At 40.0% G+C, this 16375-nt stretch overlaps 1 protein-coding gene across 18 annotated transcripts in view; it reads right to left on the bottom strand.

Annotated features, from left to right (window-relative positions):
• Nucleotides 1–5595: 5595 nt before the first annotated feature.
• The window catches only part of kcnab2a (potassium voltage-gated channel subfamily A regulatory beta subunit 2a), a 287858-nt gene continuing 277078 nt past the window's right edge, over nt 5596–16375 (bottom strand). For all 18 annotated transcript variants that reach the window (XM_073032037.1, XM_073032049.1, XM_073032048.1 and 15 more), the window contains 5 exons: nt 16138–16258; nt 15687–15781; nt 15063–15183; nt 9258–9346; nt 5596–6574 (listed from right to left, as the gene is read on the bottom strand). In XM_073032037.1, the coding sequence (XP_072888138.1) occupies nt 6485–6574; nt 9258–9346; nt 15063–15183; nt 15687–15781; nt 16138–16258 (516 nt within the window). In that variant the 3' untranslated portion in view covers nt 5596–6484. The remainder of the gene's footprint in view (nt 6575–9257; nt 9347–15062; nt 15184–15686; nt 15782–16137; nt 16259–16375) is intronic.

Below are 16375 nucleotides of genomic sequence, written 5' to 3'. Positions count from 1 at the left end.
ATAACTTTCTCTTAATATGACTAACAGTTCAGCATAAATCTTAAGATCTTGTACTTGCTTCAGTGATTTTGCCAGTAACAGATTCCAGATCAATTTGGCAATAGTAATTTACTTTATGTCTCTTTGGATGACAATGCTGGTTACCACATTCCAATCTGCAGAGACGATTCCAGAATTTTAGTGTGATCACTCCCAAGGGGTTATTCCCTTTATGGAGGATGCCTGTGTGCGACTTTCTTTAACGTGAGGACGCTGATGCACGGGTTGTCACCACACAGGGCTTAACAAGGTCACGGTCCAGTAGCATGGACTGAAAGACCACTGGGGACCCTTCACTGCTGCAGCCTTCCTCCACCTACAATGCCATCATCTTTAAGCTCCACTGTTGAGGTCTTGGTTGGATTACTCTGTCTGGAACCTCCTTCTTGATCTTACCGGCCTGGGTGACTCTACCAGGAGCTAAGCTTCCAAAAGATCGCTCTCAAGATCTCAGGAACTCACAAGCCTCTCAACCACAACAAGGTGTCAATCCTCTGAGAAGATCATATTGTAGCTTCTTCTTTTAGACTTTGCAACAGGAGGTATTGAGTTAAATAAATTTGTCCACTTTTATTTCCTTTAATTCTTCCAGTAGTTTTTATAGTGATGTTAATGTCTAAACTTCTCAATCTATAGTCTCTTCTGCAGTAAAGACATTCCAAATATTTAATGCCATAATCACTTCTTCATTTCCTATTTTAATTCTCCAATCATGTCCTTCATGTGATTTACATTTAATTGTTGCCACTCTTAAATATTTCAGGAACTTCTTTTTCCTGCTTTTTCTTACATCTTCATAGTTTTTTTAGTCATTCATTTTTGCTCCCACACTTCTTCTAATGTATTCTCCCTAAGAGCATTAAATGTAATCCTATCCACCAGTAGCTAATGACGGAGCTTATTCCTTTCTCATGGAGGGTTTATTTCTTAATAGAATGCAGGTTTACTGAGAATTCTAAAGTTCTTCTTCAAAATGCTTGCCATTGTGTATGAATGACTTGCTTGCAACGTGAGACCTGCAGGCTTTGCCACGGTTGGCCCAAGAAGTACAACGGGTCAGGTGGGTGGGCAGCCTGAGAGCTGGTGTGTACTTCTACCATTTATTCTTGACTTCTGTGTGCTCTGGGTGAATGGGCTCAGGTCTTCCATTTTGAGTGGTGCTGTTGGTGAGGACATTTTCAAGTTCTCACAAACATGAGAAATCCAGAGCAGCACACACAACATGCTGGAGGAACCCAGGCAGCATCTATGGAAAAGAGTAAACAGTCAACGTGTCAGGCCGAGATCCTTCATCAGGACTCATGTAGTCCTGGTTAAAGGTCTTGGCCTGAAATGTAGAGTATTTCATACTCATTTCCTGTCTCCCTTTGGTAATTTCTTGTGACAGAGGTTAGAGTCGTGTCTATTTCAAGATTCCAGTGCTGGATAACTGTGACCTGTGATCGGAGCCAACTGAATTTAATTAGGGCCTAACTGCTGCGGATGGAGGTCTGGCTGTGGGTATTGATGTTGACTGTCTCCTCCTTAACCACTGGATTTAGCAATGAGTGTTACTGTACTCCGTCTGCTCGATACCTGATGAAGGTAGTCCATGTGTCAGATGCATACAGAGCAACTGGGGAGATCATTATTACCTGGGAGACCATGAGCTTTGGTGCAATGTATGATCTTCAATGACCATTTTCCTGAGAAGGTCACTGGCAGTGTTGGTGGGACTGGAGGGGACGGTGAATTTTGCTGAGAAATGGTGCACTACAGTGGGGCAAATTAGAAGCAGACTTCTGTGGATGTTAAGCTGCAGGGTTCATCCTCATACGCTATGAATTGCAGCTTGGCCTCTGAACATGCAGCTGTCATCTGTGTATTGCAACTCAGGGACTATGATCCTTGCACTGGGTGAAGGTTGGAAGTTTCCTGTTTGTCCTTTGGGTTAGTTCCACTCACATGGAAAGCTGGCTGGAAGGGAGGTGCAGCATTTTGTTGAGAAAGATTGAGTAAAGTCTTAGCTTTGTTTGACGCCAGTCTACACTGAGAGTGAGTATATTATGAGTCATGTGATTAAGATAACTTGAATGCAATCATGTAGTAGGTGGAAGATAGAGACTTCTTAATTTTGCAAGCAGGCAAATTCGAGAAGGATGCTCCACAATCCATTTCCATTGATCACTATCAGAGTTGAATTCATCTTCCCCTTATGACCCAAACTGTTCACTTTAGCTTCATTCTTTCCCTTTAAATCTAAGGAACATTTCCTCCCTTGAAGCCTGCCCCCCTGCTCTCTAATGCCTTATTTTCACTGTCAGGTCTCTGCCTCCACTGGACATTAGTCCCAGTCCAGAAAAAGTGGATCTCAGTTTAAGGAATAATATTCCTTTATTACAGTGGGCAATGGCCCAGGTGCACATCGATGGGACTTGGCAGAATAATAGTTCAGCATAGACTAGATGTGCAGAAGGGCCTGTTTCTGAGCAGTTGTGTTCTATGACTCTTAAGACGCACTTTCCTCACGCCCCTTCTCCCTGATAACCGGTGCCAGTGACTTCTCTGTAGAAATCCCATACCCCCAATGTCATTATATGTGTGATGCATTTAATGCTTTGCTCTGTTATGTCAATTTATGTCCACTTTGAGTGTCTAACAAGGTTATTACTAAGGCCTTTACATTTTTATTGGGTCATTAGCTGCTCCGAATTCCTCGGCAGAACCTCATTCCTAGACGTATGCAGGTAGCTGGTTCCCATGCGGACCACAGTAACTAGAATCTTCCCTAGAGACCAAGTTCTTCAGACTTTGATGTTCTCAACACTGACTCCAGATAGGTAACACGACCGCTGGGATCTTTTAATTACAATTTTGGCAAACAGTGTTTATCCTCCTGACTACATTGATGCATATTACCACCATATTCCCTTTCATTAACTCCACTTTACTGTCTCCTTTTCCACCATGACTTCATTAGAGTGCTTATAAGACAATCGATTAAGACAATGTATGCATTTGAAAAAAATTCTTGCATGGCTACTTCCCATCTCTGTTTAATCATTTTTTATTTCTCTCTAGGAACATTGCTCAAGTCCAGATCATTACCTAAATCAAAATGCCCAGTAACTCCTGCCCCCTCCCATTCTGATAATTCTCTAATAGCTGCAGCTCACACTTGAAATGTGGATGTTTGGATTCTCAGTAATTTCCACAAGCTTTCATATACTGCAGTTACAACATATCATGATCACATTTAGACAAATATAAACCAGTGTTTAAATATCAACAATAAAAATCTGAACTAAACTCAGCATACATAACTATCTTTCAGTATATTGCATACTACTCCATTTCTTAAAGACTAAGTATTTGAAAAATTTGAGTATTTACAGACTAAAGCTTCCACAAACTAGTAATATTTGAGGTCTATTGCAGTTTTTTTTTTGTCTAAACCAGACTGAACTGCTGACATTAGAACTTGTCAAGATTGTACCCTGCACAAAACCTGTTTACTCCAGACCTAGAAAACACACAACTACAGACTCAAACCCAGCTGACAGTGACTACTACCTATTTGGGTAACCGCTTACTGCTGACTACCCAATTAGCTGTTAACAGCAACTAGTAGACAGCCTGATTACTCATCAAACATGCTAACAATTGTAGTTAAAGTTAAATTACTAGCTCCAAATAATGAACTGAAGTTTAGAATAGGACTACTCACCCAACAGTTCCCATGATGACTTTAGCTCTCTTTTAAAGATGCACTATGTTCAGTTTCACGCTGTGTAACCACAGAAACAGCCGGCTGGTGGCGCAGTGGCATCAGTGCCGGACTTCAGAAGCGAAGGCTCCCAAGTTCGAACCCAGTCAGCCCCCCCCACCCCGGGCACGCTTTCCATACGTGCTGGGTTAAGCGTCGAGCTAGCCACTCGGCCTCGTAAAAAACAAGGGTCGAGTCAGGAACGTTCATACTGTGACCCGGTTAATCCAAAAGGAGACCAATCCTGACACTACACGCCAGACAATAATGGCTGACTGTCTGGTGCGACAAGCTATGAATGAACCACAGAAATGGAATCACAAGTAGCTTTTTCATGTCAGTAACAGGGGGCACTGATTTAAAGTTACTGGTAAAAGATGGTATGAGATCACTACCCAAGAGAGGTGGAGGTAAATCAAATAGTAATTTGCAAAGGAGAATTGGATTAAACACGTAGAAAGGATACAAAAAGTGGCAGTTCAGAACCTAAAATGAACAGGCCTAATGAAGAGCCAGCATAGGCAAGTGAGGCTAAAGACCTTATTCTATGTTGAATTTCTATACTCCGGCCAAGGGAGGGTGCTTTATGTTTAAAAGGGATGGGATAAGGTTCATCCTTCAAAAAGGATGGTTGCAAAGACTAAATAGGCAGAACTTTGTTGATTACATAGTTTTAATTATTTTGAAGTTTAGAGTCAATTATTTCCTAAACACAGAAGTAAAGCAATAATTTAAAGACTATTAAAGCTATTGTGATTCAGTAGGACTGCAATTGTATAGGGAAAAGGCTGGCTGCAATGCTGGATGGAATTGGCAAAGAATGGATTTTATCCCCAATTCTCCAACTGGACCTTGCCTGGCTTCATGAAATCTATGGATGCACTAGGAGAAAACGAGGAGTATGGCTAAAAAGATATTCATTTATTAAGTGAAGATTTAAATATTTAAAGAAGATTAACTTTATTTGTCACACGTACAGCGAAATGCACAATTTACATCAAATCAATGAGGATTGTGTTGGGGTTAGGCTGCAAGTGTCAGCAAGCTTCTGGTGTCAACAGCAACTTACTAATCCTAACTCCCACATAAAGCCTGTGGAATTTGGGAGGAAACCCATTTGATCATGGGGAGAACATACAAACTGCTTACGGACAGCGACAGGAATCAAACCCTGATCAGTAATCGCTGGCACTGTAAAATGATTGCACTAACTGCTGTGCTACTCTTGAAATGATCACACTCAGCGATTCATTACAGTGAATTTACCTTGAAGGGGGAAAAATACTATTTGTTATTTTTAGGCAATTGTGGCAGAGTTAAGCGTGGGGAGACAGTCCCAAACACCACAGAGAAAATAATAAATTAATGTTTGTGTTCCTTTATTGGCCCATGAGGAGGAGAGAAATTTTCCCAAACAGTATATTTAGCACCCGTGCTAAACAGACCTTGCTTTTATGTCCCAATCACTTACCTGACTGTTGAGCAGTTAATTCTGGGTAGAAGGGGCTGACAGAACCAGACTCAGGTTTAGTATCACCGGGAGATGTTATGTGGCAGTAGTAAACTGCAATACATTTAATAAACTGTAAATTACAGTAAGTATACATATTTAAAAAGTTTAATTAAATAAATAGTGCAAAAGAAGAATAAAAGCAGTGAGGTAGTGTTCATGAGTTCAATGTCCATTCAGAAATCTGATTGCAGAAGAAATGGAACTATTCCTGAATCGTTGAGAGTGTGTAGAACAGCGGGGAATAAACAGAATGCGCAAGTCTATGCTATAAAAGTGCAATAGTTCTTTGAATGTCCAATTCCCAATCTATCCAATATCTTTATTGTATGATTTTGTCAAAACAGCCCACGGATTGATAGCATTTACATAGTCAGCAGCATATACATACACACAGATCCTGATTATAATAGATCATGCATAGTTCAGTCAAGAGCCACTGCTTAATTTTTTAATCTACAGTTCCACAAGTTCTTGGCAAGTAGAACTATCTGATTCAGTAATAATGATCACATTGTTATTGTTGCATATATACAGCCAGTCACCAGGCCACAATATTCTATTGTGCCACAAGATTATATTACATTATTAGTTTATTCTATTTCTTAAAATGAGCATCTCCAACAATTAATAGATGTAGGCATCAGGGATGCCTTCTGAGAAGACATGGTGCCCATGACCAGTTGGATGTACATAACATATACAGAAGTGTGCAGATTCAAAGCCCCACCACACGTATTTTTTGGAGGGGGTGGACAATCCTTGTTGATTTGGTTTCCTATGAAGCAGTTAGATTACAGTCAAACCTGCTAAACGCTGTTCCAGCAGAGTGCCGTAGATTATATTCTTGTTCAACCAAACCCGATATCCAGCAGTAGCTCTTTAAAAAATAATGAATGCAGAAAAGTTATGGCATCACGGCAAACTAATCAAATCTGTGACATTTTTGGAATTCCGGGAAAAGAAAAAAAATTAGCAAAGGTAACAGGCAGTCCACTGAACCAACTGTGCCTTGCCAGCATTGGTTTGTGGTTCACTTTTTTCCTTTTTGATCCTTTTCTGTAGCATCAGGAACTTGAAGTTTAATTCCTTCATCAGAAGCATACTGATATTAAATTCAGTTATAGCTTGAGCAGGCAAAGAAGATTGCTTTTGAAATAATAACAGTCCAGAATAATTGAAATTCCTGATTAGGATCGATAGTCCTTTTTGCTGAATGGCTTGTTTCCCAGGATACTGTCAATCTCATGCACAATTGATGAGGATAACTTTGGAAGAACCTGTGGGAGAAAAAGCATGTCAGTAATGTATTTTATACCAGAGCCTCGTGGATACAGTGAAACTGCATTCTATTCACTTGAATTCAGTACATGTTATGATTATGACTTGGAGAAGCTCTTCAGGTTAGGTTAGTGTGGTAAAAATGGTAAATCAGAAACTGGGAATAAATGTCAGTTTTGATGCAATGAGGACAAAATCTAGGTTACTTTTCAACTGTAGGACAGGGGTAGGCTGTCCATGGTGCCATCTTTAGCTGTTAGCCTGAGGCACCCTTTGGTTAGTTGATCTAAAAGATCTTATGGGAAAATTTCAAAGAGCAGGAAAATCATCTGATCAGTCCTTAAAATAATAAGAAGAATAAAACATTTTGTGCGATTTTTTAACACAACATTACTAAAATAGATGATCCAATCATTATTAGATTGTTAACACAAGAGATTCTGCAGATGCTGAAAATCTTGAGCAACGCACACAAAATGCTGCAGGAACTCAGCAGGTCAGGTAGCATCTATGGTGGGGAATAAATAGTCAAAGTTTCAGGCAGAGACCCTTCATCAAATCCTGCTGAGTTCCTCCAGCACTTTGTGCATGTTGATCCTTCTGGCCAACTTCACTGCTGGGGTGGGAAGGGGTGCAAACCTCCAGCAATGCATATTTAGCAGGGAAGGAACAGGGTTTGCCACCTCTGGTGGGATCTTCTCTTGATAAGGCAGGAAGAATGTCTGTGGTTTGTTTCATCAGAGAGCTGAATGACAGGCATTGTGGCAATGTCTCAAGTTGAAGAATAGAGATGTGCTAAACTATATCCTGTCTGTAAGGGATTGCAAATATATCCGTATTACCCTCAGCATAATCAGCACTGACGAACTGGCCACTGTCTGATTCTGTATACCATCATCTGGACCCAAAACATCACTGCCATCAGAAGTGTTGCTGCAAGAAGATCAATAGCAAAGCACTGAAGGACCTCCTGGTCTATAAGGTCCACAGTGTCCAGAGGTTACGGGCAGACCCCAAAGGTGGTCATAAAGGGTACCCAAGAAGAAACCCTTGGCCTTTCAATAGGCAGGTTTGATAATGCACGTGAAATTAAGGAGCTAATTAACCACAAGTATAAGGGGGTTTTGAAAGAGAGGCAGTCAACATCTGCTGGAACATTTGGAACACCTATTCAATCTAGACTCCAACTCACAACTACTAATCTTGCCACTACTCCTGACTGACAATGTGATTAAACACTCCATTTCAAAAACCGTAAGGTCTCAGGAGCAGATAAAATCCCCACTGAATTCCTACAATTCATCAAGTCCAACCTCTGGGAAGAGAAGAATACAGTATTTCATAGGACCTCATAAGATGCCACAGTCATGATCATCTTCAAGAAAGGAGATAAGCAGGGAGGGATACGACAAGGAAAGCCATCTGCAGGTAACTATTGAACTGCCTTTTCTGAGCGGCTAAAGAGCTGCTTCCCAAATGATATGGATTCCTTCCATGCAGAGAGTGAAATGGACGTAAACTTTACTGTACAAGGATTTTTCTTTACCCCCAAGGAAAATGTAGGAAGCTGAACATTCAGTATAATGGCCTGTTTTGACCTTGCCTAAAGCTTTGACTCCACTAATGAGGAAAGACTAGAACATCCTCCTCAAATCCTGGTGCCCACAGAAATTTATTCCCATCTTCCTGTCGCTCTATGAATGTAGGCAAACAATGATATTAACCAATGGATTTACAACAGAGCCATTTTCAGTCTTTTCTCAATCTTTCTTGCCACAATGTTGCACCTCACCTCCAATAAACCACCTCTGGGAGTAGAGAAATTCTTAAAATGCTGTTCAGATTACAGCAACTGTGTCTTAAAGCCATGATTAGCCAAGTCTCAGAAGTCACATCACAATATTCAAATGATGCTTGCTCTTGGACTTTCTCAGAGGCTGAACTCCAAGCCAATATCAACACTTGTATCAACCTGCTTCTGCCGCATCACACTGTAAGGTTCATAGCAGCACCTGCACTTCAGGAGCCAGAAGAGACATCAACGATGAAACATATCATCATTCCAATGCTCCGATATAGAATTTGGTCGATTAAGGAAATGCCAAAGTTAAGCAGACCAACGTCAGTGAACATTGAGGCTTAGTTACATTCAGCTGGCCGTTTGGACTGGCCTTGTTGCTCATGTGTGTGACACCAGACTCTCCTTGCCAAGCTTTTTTCACAGGAGGTCTGCCAAGCAAATAGAGTAAAAGATAGTGTCGAAAGCCTCATTTCATGTTAATTGTATTACATACTCCCATATTTTCTTCCTTGAAGAAATGCAATATCATCACTAATTCCTGTGAATCTCTGGCTAATGATAGTGAAGGATCATTTGGGGTGGTACTGAAAACCTTGAAGCCCTGCAGATGTGATGGAAGGAGGATCACCTCACAACGAAGCCATCCAGCCCGACAGCCAATTCAGAACAGTCAGAATTTCCAGTGTCAGCATTAGTCACCTCAGAAACCCAAAGTACTAAAGTAGATCAGTCCCAATCTCCTCTGAGTACCATGCAACTTGTGTACATTTTCAATAGCTGTAGTTGTGAGTTTTTACAGAAACAGTAAAGCATAAAGAACAGACAAAAGCAAGAGGTTTAAAGTATAGTGAGAGGCACTTGGTTTAAAGTGTCATACTAACCTGTATTGCTCCAATGTTTTCCAAAAGTTGTTCAGTGTTGGAAGCTCCAACTAGCACAGAACTAACGCCCTCATTTCTTAAACACCAGGCTAGAAGAACACAAGACCATTAAATTATGAATAATGTGACTTTATTTGTTCAAACCAAGTTAACATACATTAGATTTAAGGCAACATTTAACACAGCTAAGCCAAGTATTAAGCCTTATTCCCACTGTCGGGTAAAGAGTGTACACACCAGCAGTGTTTTATCAGCATCAAGTCCTGCAAATATGCCTTGCTCAACACAGCATTTTCCCACAAGGACAGAAAGAGATTAGGTTTTAGTTGGCATGAATACCCCTTTCAAAGGCCAAAATTGGTATTTTGTTTTCAACTGTAAAAAGTCACAGAGTCACAAAACATTATTAGCACAAGTTGCTGAGTGTCACAGCCTGAAGATTGATGGTGCATGGGATATTGTCCAAGAGCCACATTTCTGCAAGAACAAGTATGCAGCTGTTCCTCATCTTGGCTGGTTCAGCCAAAGACAAAGGAAATCCAGCTTGCCTTCCAGGGAGTGAACAATGGACATCAGCCCCTCCGGCATCTCCTCCCCTGGCTGGCTGTAACAGGCAACTCCATGACACAAGGGCCCAGTCTGCACAGCTCCCCTGCCATCAGTCTTGCCAATGAAACCCTCATTTTCCTCTCTTGTATTCTCCAAAGCTACCTCAAGTTGATAGCCACAAGATTAAACTTTCATGCAGCTTCTAAAATTTCCTATAATGGTGACAAGTCTTGATACTTTATTAAGAAACAAAAAGTAATCTGGAATCTTCTAGAGATGTTAACATAGCTAGAGTCTAATTTCTTGACTTCAGATCACAGAAAGATCAAATGCTGCTAGAGTCACAGGAAAAAGGAGAATCCTTGCCTAGTTCAACCAAGATATACTGACAGATAATCAGCACTATAGTGCTTTCTCACTCCTTAACATACGACATAGTAATAAGGTTTAAAATCTAAGTTAGTGTTGATATTACTTGGTTAACTCTATGTACCTGACTATTATTTTATTTTGCGATACAGCATGGAGAAGGTCCTTCTGGCCTTTCCAGCCATGCCGCCCCAGCAACTCTCCGACAAACCTGATTAACCCTAACCTGATCACAGGACAATTTACAATGACCAATTAATCCATCTGGTACATCTTTGGACTGTGGGAGGAAACAGGAACAGCTGGGGAAAACCCATGCATTCTACCGGGAGGGCATACAGACTCCTTACAGATGGTATCGGAATTGAGTTGAAATAGTGTTGCGCTAACTGCTATGCACCGTAGTGTCCTATTAGTAAAATGTTACTACCTCCACATGTATTAACTTTGCATTGGCAAATTAAATATTCTCAACCATATTTGTATCAAACTGATTCATTGATCCCCACTTCCCACTTAAAATTACGTATATGTAAGGTTTTCTCTTCTGTTGACGATGTATAATCAGAATTTTATCCATGTTACCTACTCAACTAGAACAATATGGTGAGCAATATTGACATAATGATTGGAACATGAACTACTGATCCCAGTTGTCACAAGTCATACAAGAGATGTTAATATTTTACTTGCAAGTCCCAATCACAAGTGGTGTACAGATAAATTAGACTGGGAAACCTTTCTCTTGGAAGATAAAGTTTTGCCTGATTGTTATTGTCCAGAATCATACAGAAATACCTTCAAGACATCATTCATAGAGGATTCTCAGGGCAGTAGTTATTCCTTTCAGTCATTTACGGCAATGGCAAGATATGTTCCCATTAAGGGAGAGATTTGATTTAATAAAAGTCATTTTAAGAGTGAGACTCAAGTGTTCTTTTTTGGTGTTTCTTTGAACCTACTTTATACTCCTTGCGACTTTGAAGGCAATTGCTTAAGATGTTTACGATGATCACTTAGACCAGGGGTTCCCAACCTGGGATCCATGGATGCCTTGCTTAATGTATTGGTCTATGGTATGAAAAAGGTTGGAGAACCCGACTTAGCAATCTTTTGTCTCACACTTGTTCATGCATCTACACAGGAGGTTTATGCCGAGGCAGGGAAACTGAACTTACTTCTTATGTACTGTGTTATAACCCAGCTAGTGGATATAATAAATTTGTGGTCAGTGAATCAGCCTGGAGATTTGTTTTAGGGAAAATCTACCTATGTAACCTACTTAATCAGATTAAATCTCAGACATCATCTATAACACTGAATAACATAGACGAACCAGCATTGTAATTCTCCACAGAGGAAGACACATCTGTTATAAAAACCTCATTCATCCCTGAAAATCTTAAATAGCAGCAATTGCTGTAAATCTGAAATATCAATAGTCTGTCAGCTCTGTGATACTTGGCATTCAAAAATTTTATTTCTCCATTAAGATACTGTAAAATTTTTGTTTATTTTTAAAATGAACCAGCATTATATTCACTGAAATTTTTACTTCTGACAATTTATAGGGTCACTTTGAGGGGTACAAATTATAGCTTTCATATCGAGCACCAAACACTTCTCTGAAATATTTTTTCATGTAGGGGTCATCTACTGTATCCAGTGCACCCAGTGTGACCTCCTGTATATCGTTGAGACCAGGCATAGATTGGGAGGCCGCTTGGCCAAGCACCTACGCTTTGTTTGCCAGGAAAAGTGGGATCTCTCAGTGGCCAACCATTTTAATTCCACTTCCCATTTCTATTCTGACATGTTAGTCCATGGCCACCTCTAGAATACAGAACACAGAACATAGAAATCTACAGCACAGTACAGGCCCTTCGGCCCACAATGTCGTGCCGACCATGTAACCTACTCTAGAAACTGCCTAGAATTTCCCTAGCGCATAGCCCTCTATTTTACTAAGCTCCATGTACCTATCTTAGAATCTCTTAAAAGACCCTATTGTATCTGCCTCCACCACCACTGCGGGCAGTGCACTGCACAAACCCAACACACTCTGTGTGAAAAAATTACCTCTGACATTCCCCTTGTACCTACTTACAAGAACCTTAAAACTATGACCCCTCGTGTTAGCCATTTCAGCTCTGGGAAAAAGCCTCTGGATATGCACACAATTAAAGCCTCTCATCATCTTATATATCTCTATCAGGTCATCTCTCAACCTCCGTCCCTCCAAGGAGAAAAGGCCAAGTTCACTGTCGTGATGAGGCCACATTCAGGTTGGAGGACCAAAACCTTATATTCCATCTGGTTAGCCTCCATATTGATAAAAGGAATTCCATTTCTTGAACATCCAGTAATGCCACCCCCCCATCCCTTCTTCACCATTTCCCCATTCCCCTTCTCTCACCTTATCTCCTTAACTGCCCATCACCTCCTTCTTGTGCTCGTCCCCCTTTTCTTTCTTCCACAGCTTTGTCTTCTCCAGCCCTATACCTCTTTCACCAATCAACTTTCTGGCTCTTCACATCACCCCCTCCTTCCCCATCACCTTGTGTTTCTTCCTCCCTTCTCCCCACTTTCTTACTCTGACTCCTCATCTTTTTTTCTCCAGTCCTAATGAAGGGTCTCGGCCTGAAACATTGACCGTACACTTTTCCATAGATGCTGCCTGGCCTGCTGAATTCCTCCAGCATTGTGTGTGCGTTGCTTGGATTTCCAGCAAATGCAGATATTCTTTTGTTTGTGATTCATGTCAATCCATTTTAAACAAAATATGGGACTTGATTGTGTTAGAGATCAGTGGCATATGCAATAATTATACCAAGAGGAGTTCTCAGAGAAAATAAAATTTTCCTTCTGAGGTACCTATACTTTGTCTATAATTTCTTATTTGTTTTGACATAATATTCCAATACATCTGTTATTTCAAATACACTATTACAGTTTCAATAATGTTTGTTTAAGCCTGTGCTGCATTTAACCGTTTTCTACTCTTGAAAGGATAAACAGCTGCACAAAGCTTTAATGTTGAAGCTTTATTAAATAAATGTTCCTTTTGAATGAAAAATTTTACATGAAATTTAAATGACCAAGATCCTTTCAGATTATTTTAAAATTCAAGAACATGAGAATTACAAGGAAAGTACTGAAATGATGTTTGACTTTTGCCTTTATCCTGGCTATAGATTACCCCACCTAGGTCACTGATTCAGGTGGAATTAGATTTTTGGGAGTTAGAAACTAGTTTGAGCCAAGCAGTGCTTCTGAATTAATAGATGCTCAAAAGCTGGCTACTTCCACCAGCCTAACATTACTCACCTAGGCACACTGCTATTGAAACACTTATCGAAGCTGAGTTAACCTCTGAACTCAGTATCCTCTGACAGGCCTCTGGAGGATGGAACTAATCCAAATCAGATGCTCTTGTTTAATTCCACCAGATCTCACTTATCTACACCTCTGCTCAAGGACCGACTTCGGCTTTCTGTTAGCAGCATTTCACATTACAACTTTTTCACAGCTTATTCCTTTGTTCCTTTAACTTTACCTTTTTGCACTTCCTTCTCTTTCCTTTGCCTATCAACGGCATTGCAGAGTCAGTTTTCCAAGCCTCTCTCAAAGTGCTTCTACAAACGTCTCCAAAACAGTCTTAAAACTTCCTTTCCAAATCTTTCTTTCCTTTATTTCCATCTCCAGTTTCCCCACATCTTTGCAAAATAGGGGTTTTAATGTTAATCATACATAACTATCCATAAAGGTACGGGCTATTAGTTTGGGATAGTTGGGAGGAAATGGGTGTTGAACTGATGAAGTTTTTGTGGAGTTCGAGCACAGGAGACGGTTGTTCAACCCCATGCTGGCAATTAACCATATACTCATGCCCTTTCCTCACAGCCTGGAAATAACTTTTCTTCAAGTATTTCAAGAAAAGATATGTTTAAATAATGCTCCTTCTGAAAAATATAATTTTGATCTGAAATAAACGCAGAAGAGCAAAGCTCTAACACAAACTCTTGCAGCTTAGTGAGAGAAAAGCATTTCTTTTTCAATTTGATTTAACACAAGTGTTGCAAGTAAAAGACCATAAAACCTATTGGGTCAAGATTAATTTCACCAAATGACAGGAAAACTTTGTAAAATATCTTTTGTGTCTTTAAAATTCTAAGATCTATTCAGTGTTCCAGTGAGGAATCTCATCTACCAGTTAAAATGTTTATGAAGTTAGGTACATGTTGGAAACTGGAGTGAGTTTCTAAACATTAACCTAAGTGTGTTATGTCTTATGAGAATAGGCTGAGCAAACTAGGGCTTTTCGCTTTGGAGTGAAGGAGAATGAGAGGTAACTTAATAGGGGTGTACAAGATGACAAGAGGCATAGATCAAGTGAATAACCGACAGATTTTTGTTCCCCCAGGGCAGAAATGGCTAATACAAAGGGGCATAATTTTAAAGTGATTGGAGGAAAGTACGGGGGAGGAGGGGATGTCAGAGGTCGGTTTCATTTTACACAGAGAGTGGTGGGTTGTGGAACATATTTCCAGGGGTGGTGATAGAGGCAGACACATTTGGGGCATTTAAGAAGCTCTTAGATTGGCTCATGGATGATAGAAAAATGGAAGGCTATCTGGAAGGTTAAGGGTTAGATTGATAAAAGGTTGGTACAACATTGTGGGCCAAAGGGTCTGTACAGTGCTGTAACATTCTGTGTTAGTCACGACTGGAAACTCAAGTGCTCACATTTTCTAATCCACATGGATGACAGGTATAACAAAAATACAGCTTGTCTCAGTACTTACAGTGAAATAGTATCAGATATGTATAAAGAGTTGGAATTAAGAGAATATTTCTCTCTGCAGGCAATGAAATTCATGTCCTTACCTATTGCTAGCTGAGGGAGGGTGCAACTAAGTCGTTCTGCAATGCCCTGTAGTTCCTTTAGTTTTCCCTGCTGTCGCCTGCCTTCTTCAGTCAGAATTTTATCCTTCAGCCATTGGTAACCCTGTGAACACATAATAAGTTAGCTCATGATTATGTTCCACATTGGAGTAGGTGAGGCAATTCATTCCACGTCAGAACCTTAGAGTTACACAATGTGAATCCCTTTGAATTAATCAGTGACGGAGTTATATTGTACATGAGGAAAGTCATGCAAAAGAAGTCATTTCTGCACTATATTCACAACCAGTTCATTAATATACATTGTAACTCAGAAAGCAGACTACAAAGTGTAACTTAAATGATTCCAATTCCCTAAAAACTCTGTTGCATTCATTGCCCCTTTGATTTTAATTATCTTTAAATTTCATTTGAAATACCTTGTTACTGATTTAAAAACTCTTCATGCTAAATACAGTGAAATGTGATTTTTAAAACAGCTTAGCAAAAGAAATCAAGTACTGACACTTGAACATCCCACCTGAGTTCTACCCAGGATAAAGTTGAGAAATTGACTTGATCACAGAAACTGAACGTGGCAATATTTTTTCCTTTTACTTACTGTACCTTTAAGGAAGCTCTAGAGTAAGGAGGAACTCCTGCATCATACTTTCCAGAAATAATACCACATGCCAAAGGAGACCAAGTCATCGCGCCAACACCTTCAAGACAGAATGTAGCAGGAAGAATACGGTTAGATACACTGAAACACAGGGGCTTCCAATCATACACTAAAGACAATGTTACCATTAAGGATAACAATCATCCATTAGTCTTGGGGAGATTCGGAACTTGGACATCACTGGGACTCTCAATTTTGCAGCTTTCCCTGAGTAATCTGTTCAGAAATTACCAAAATGCCTCTCGACTTCTTGAATGGGCATTTGGACATAATACCACAAATGATCCATTATCTGTGGAACTATGCCACATAGGAATGAAGCCAAGACTGAACAGATGAAAGGTACTATGGCAAGCAATTTATTGTTATGAACATTTATTTGTTAAAAATATTTACCGATCTTGTGGAAGAGTTCTGGAAGCTGCACTTCAACCTTCTCTCTTTGGAAGAGGTGATATTCAGCTTGTTCGCATATTGGAGGGATGAGGTTAAATTGACGAGCCACTGAGTAAGCCTCCTGCAGATCAGAGACAGTGATAGAGTAGTGTAAGGGGTAACTTTGTAAGTTATCTTCGAAGAGGGTCTTCCATCAAAAATACTTTCCAAAAATATATTAAAATATTAATTTTAATAT

The sequence above is a fragment of the Hemitrygon akajei genome, chromosome 29 (genome assembly GCF_048418815.1).
Source record: "Hemitrygon akajei chromosome 29, sHemAka1.3, whole genome shotgun sequence".
NCBI classification, from domain to species: Eukaryota; Metazoa; Chordata; class Chondrichthyes; order Myliobatiformes; family Dasyatidae; genus Hemitrygon; species Hemitrygon akajei.
The sequence above is the reverse complement of the archived record's forward strand: the minus strand, read 5'-3'. Positions and strand labels throughout refer to the sequence as shown.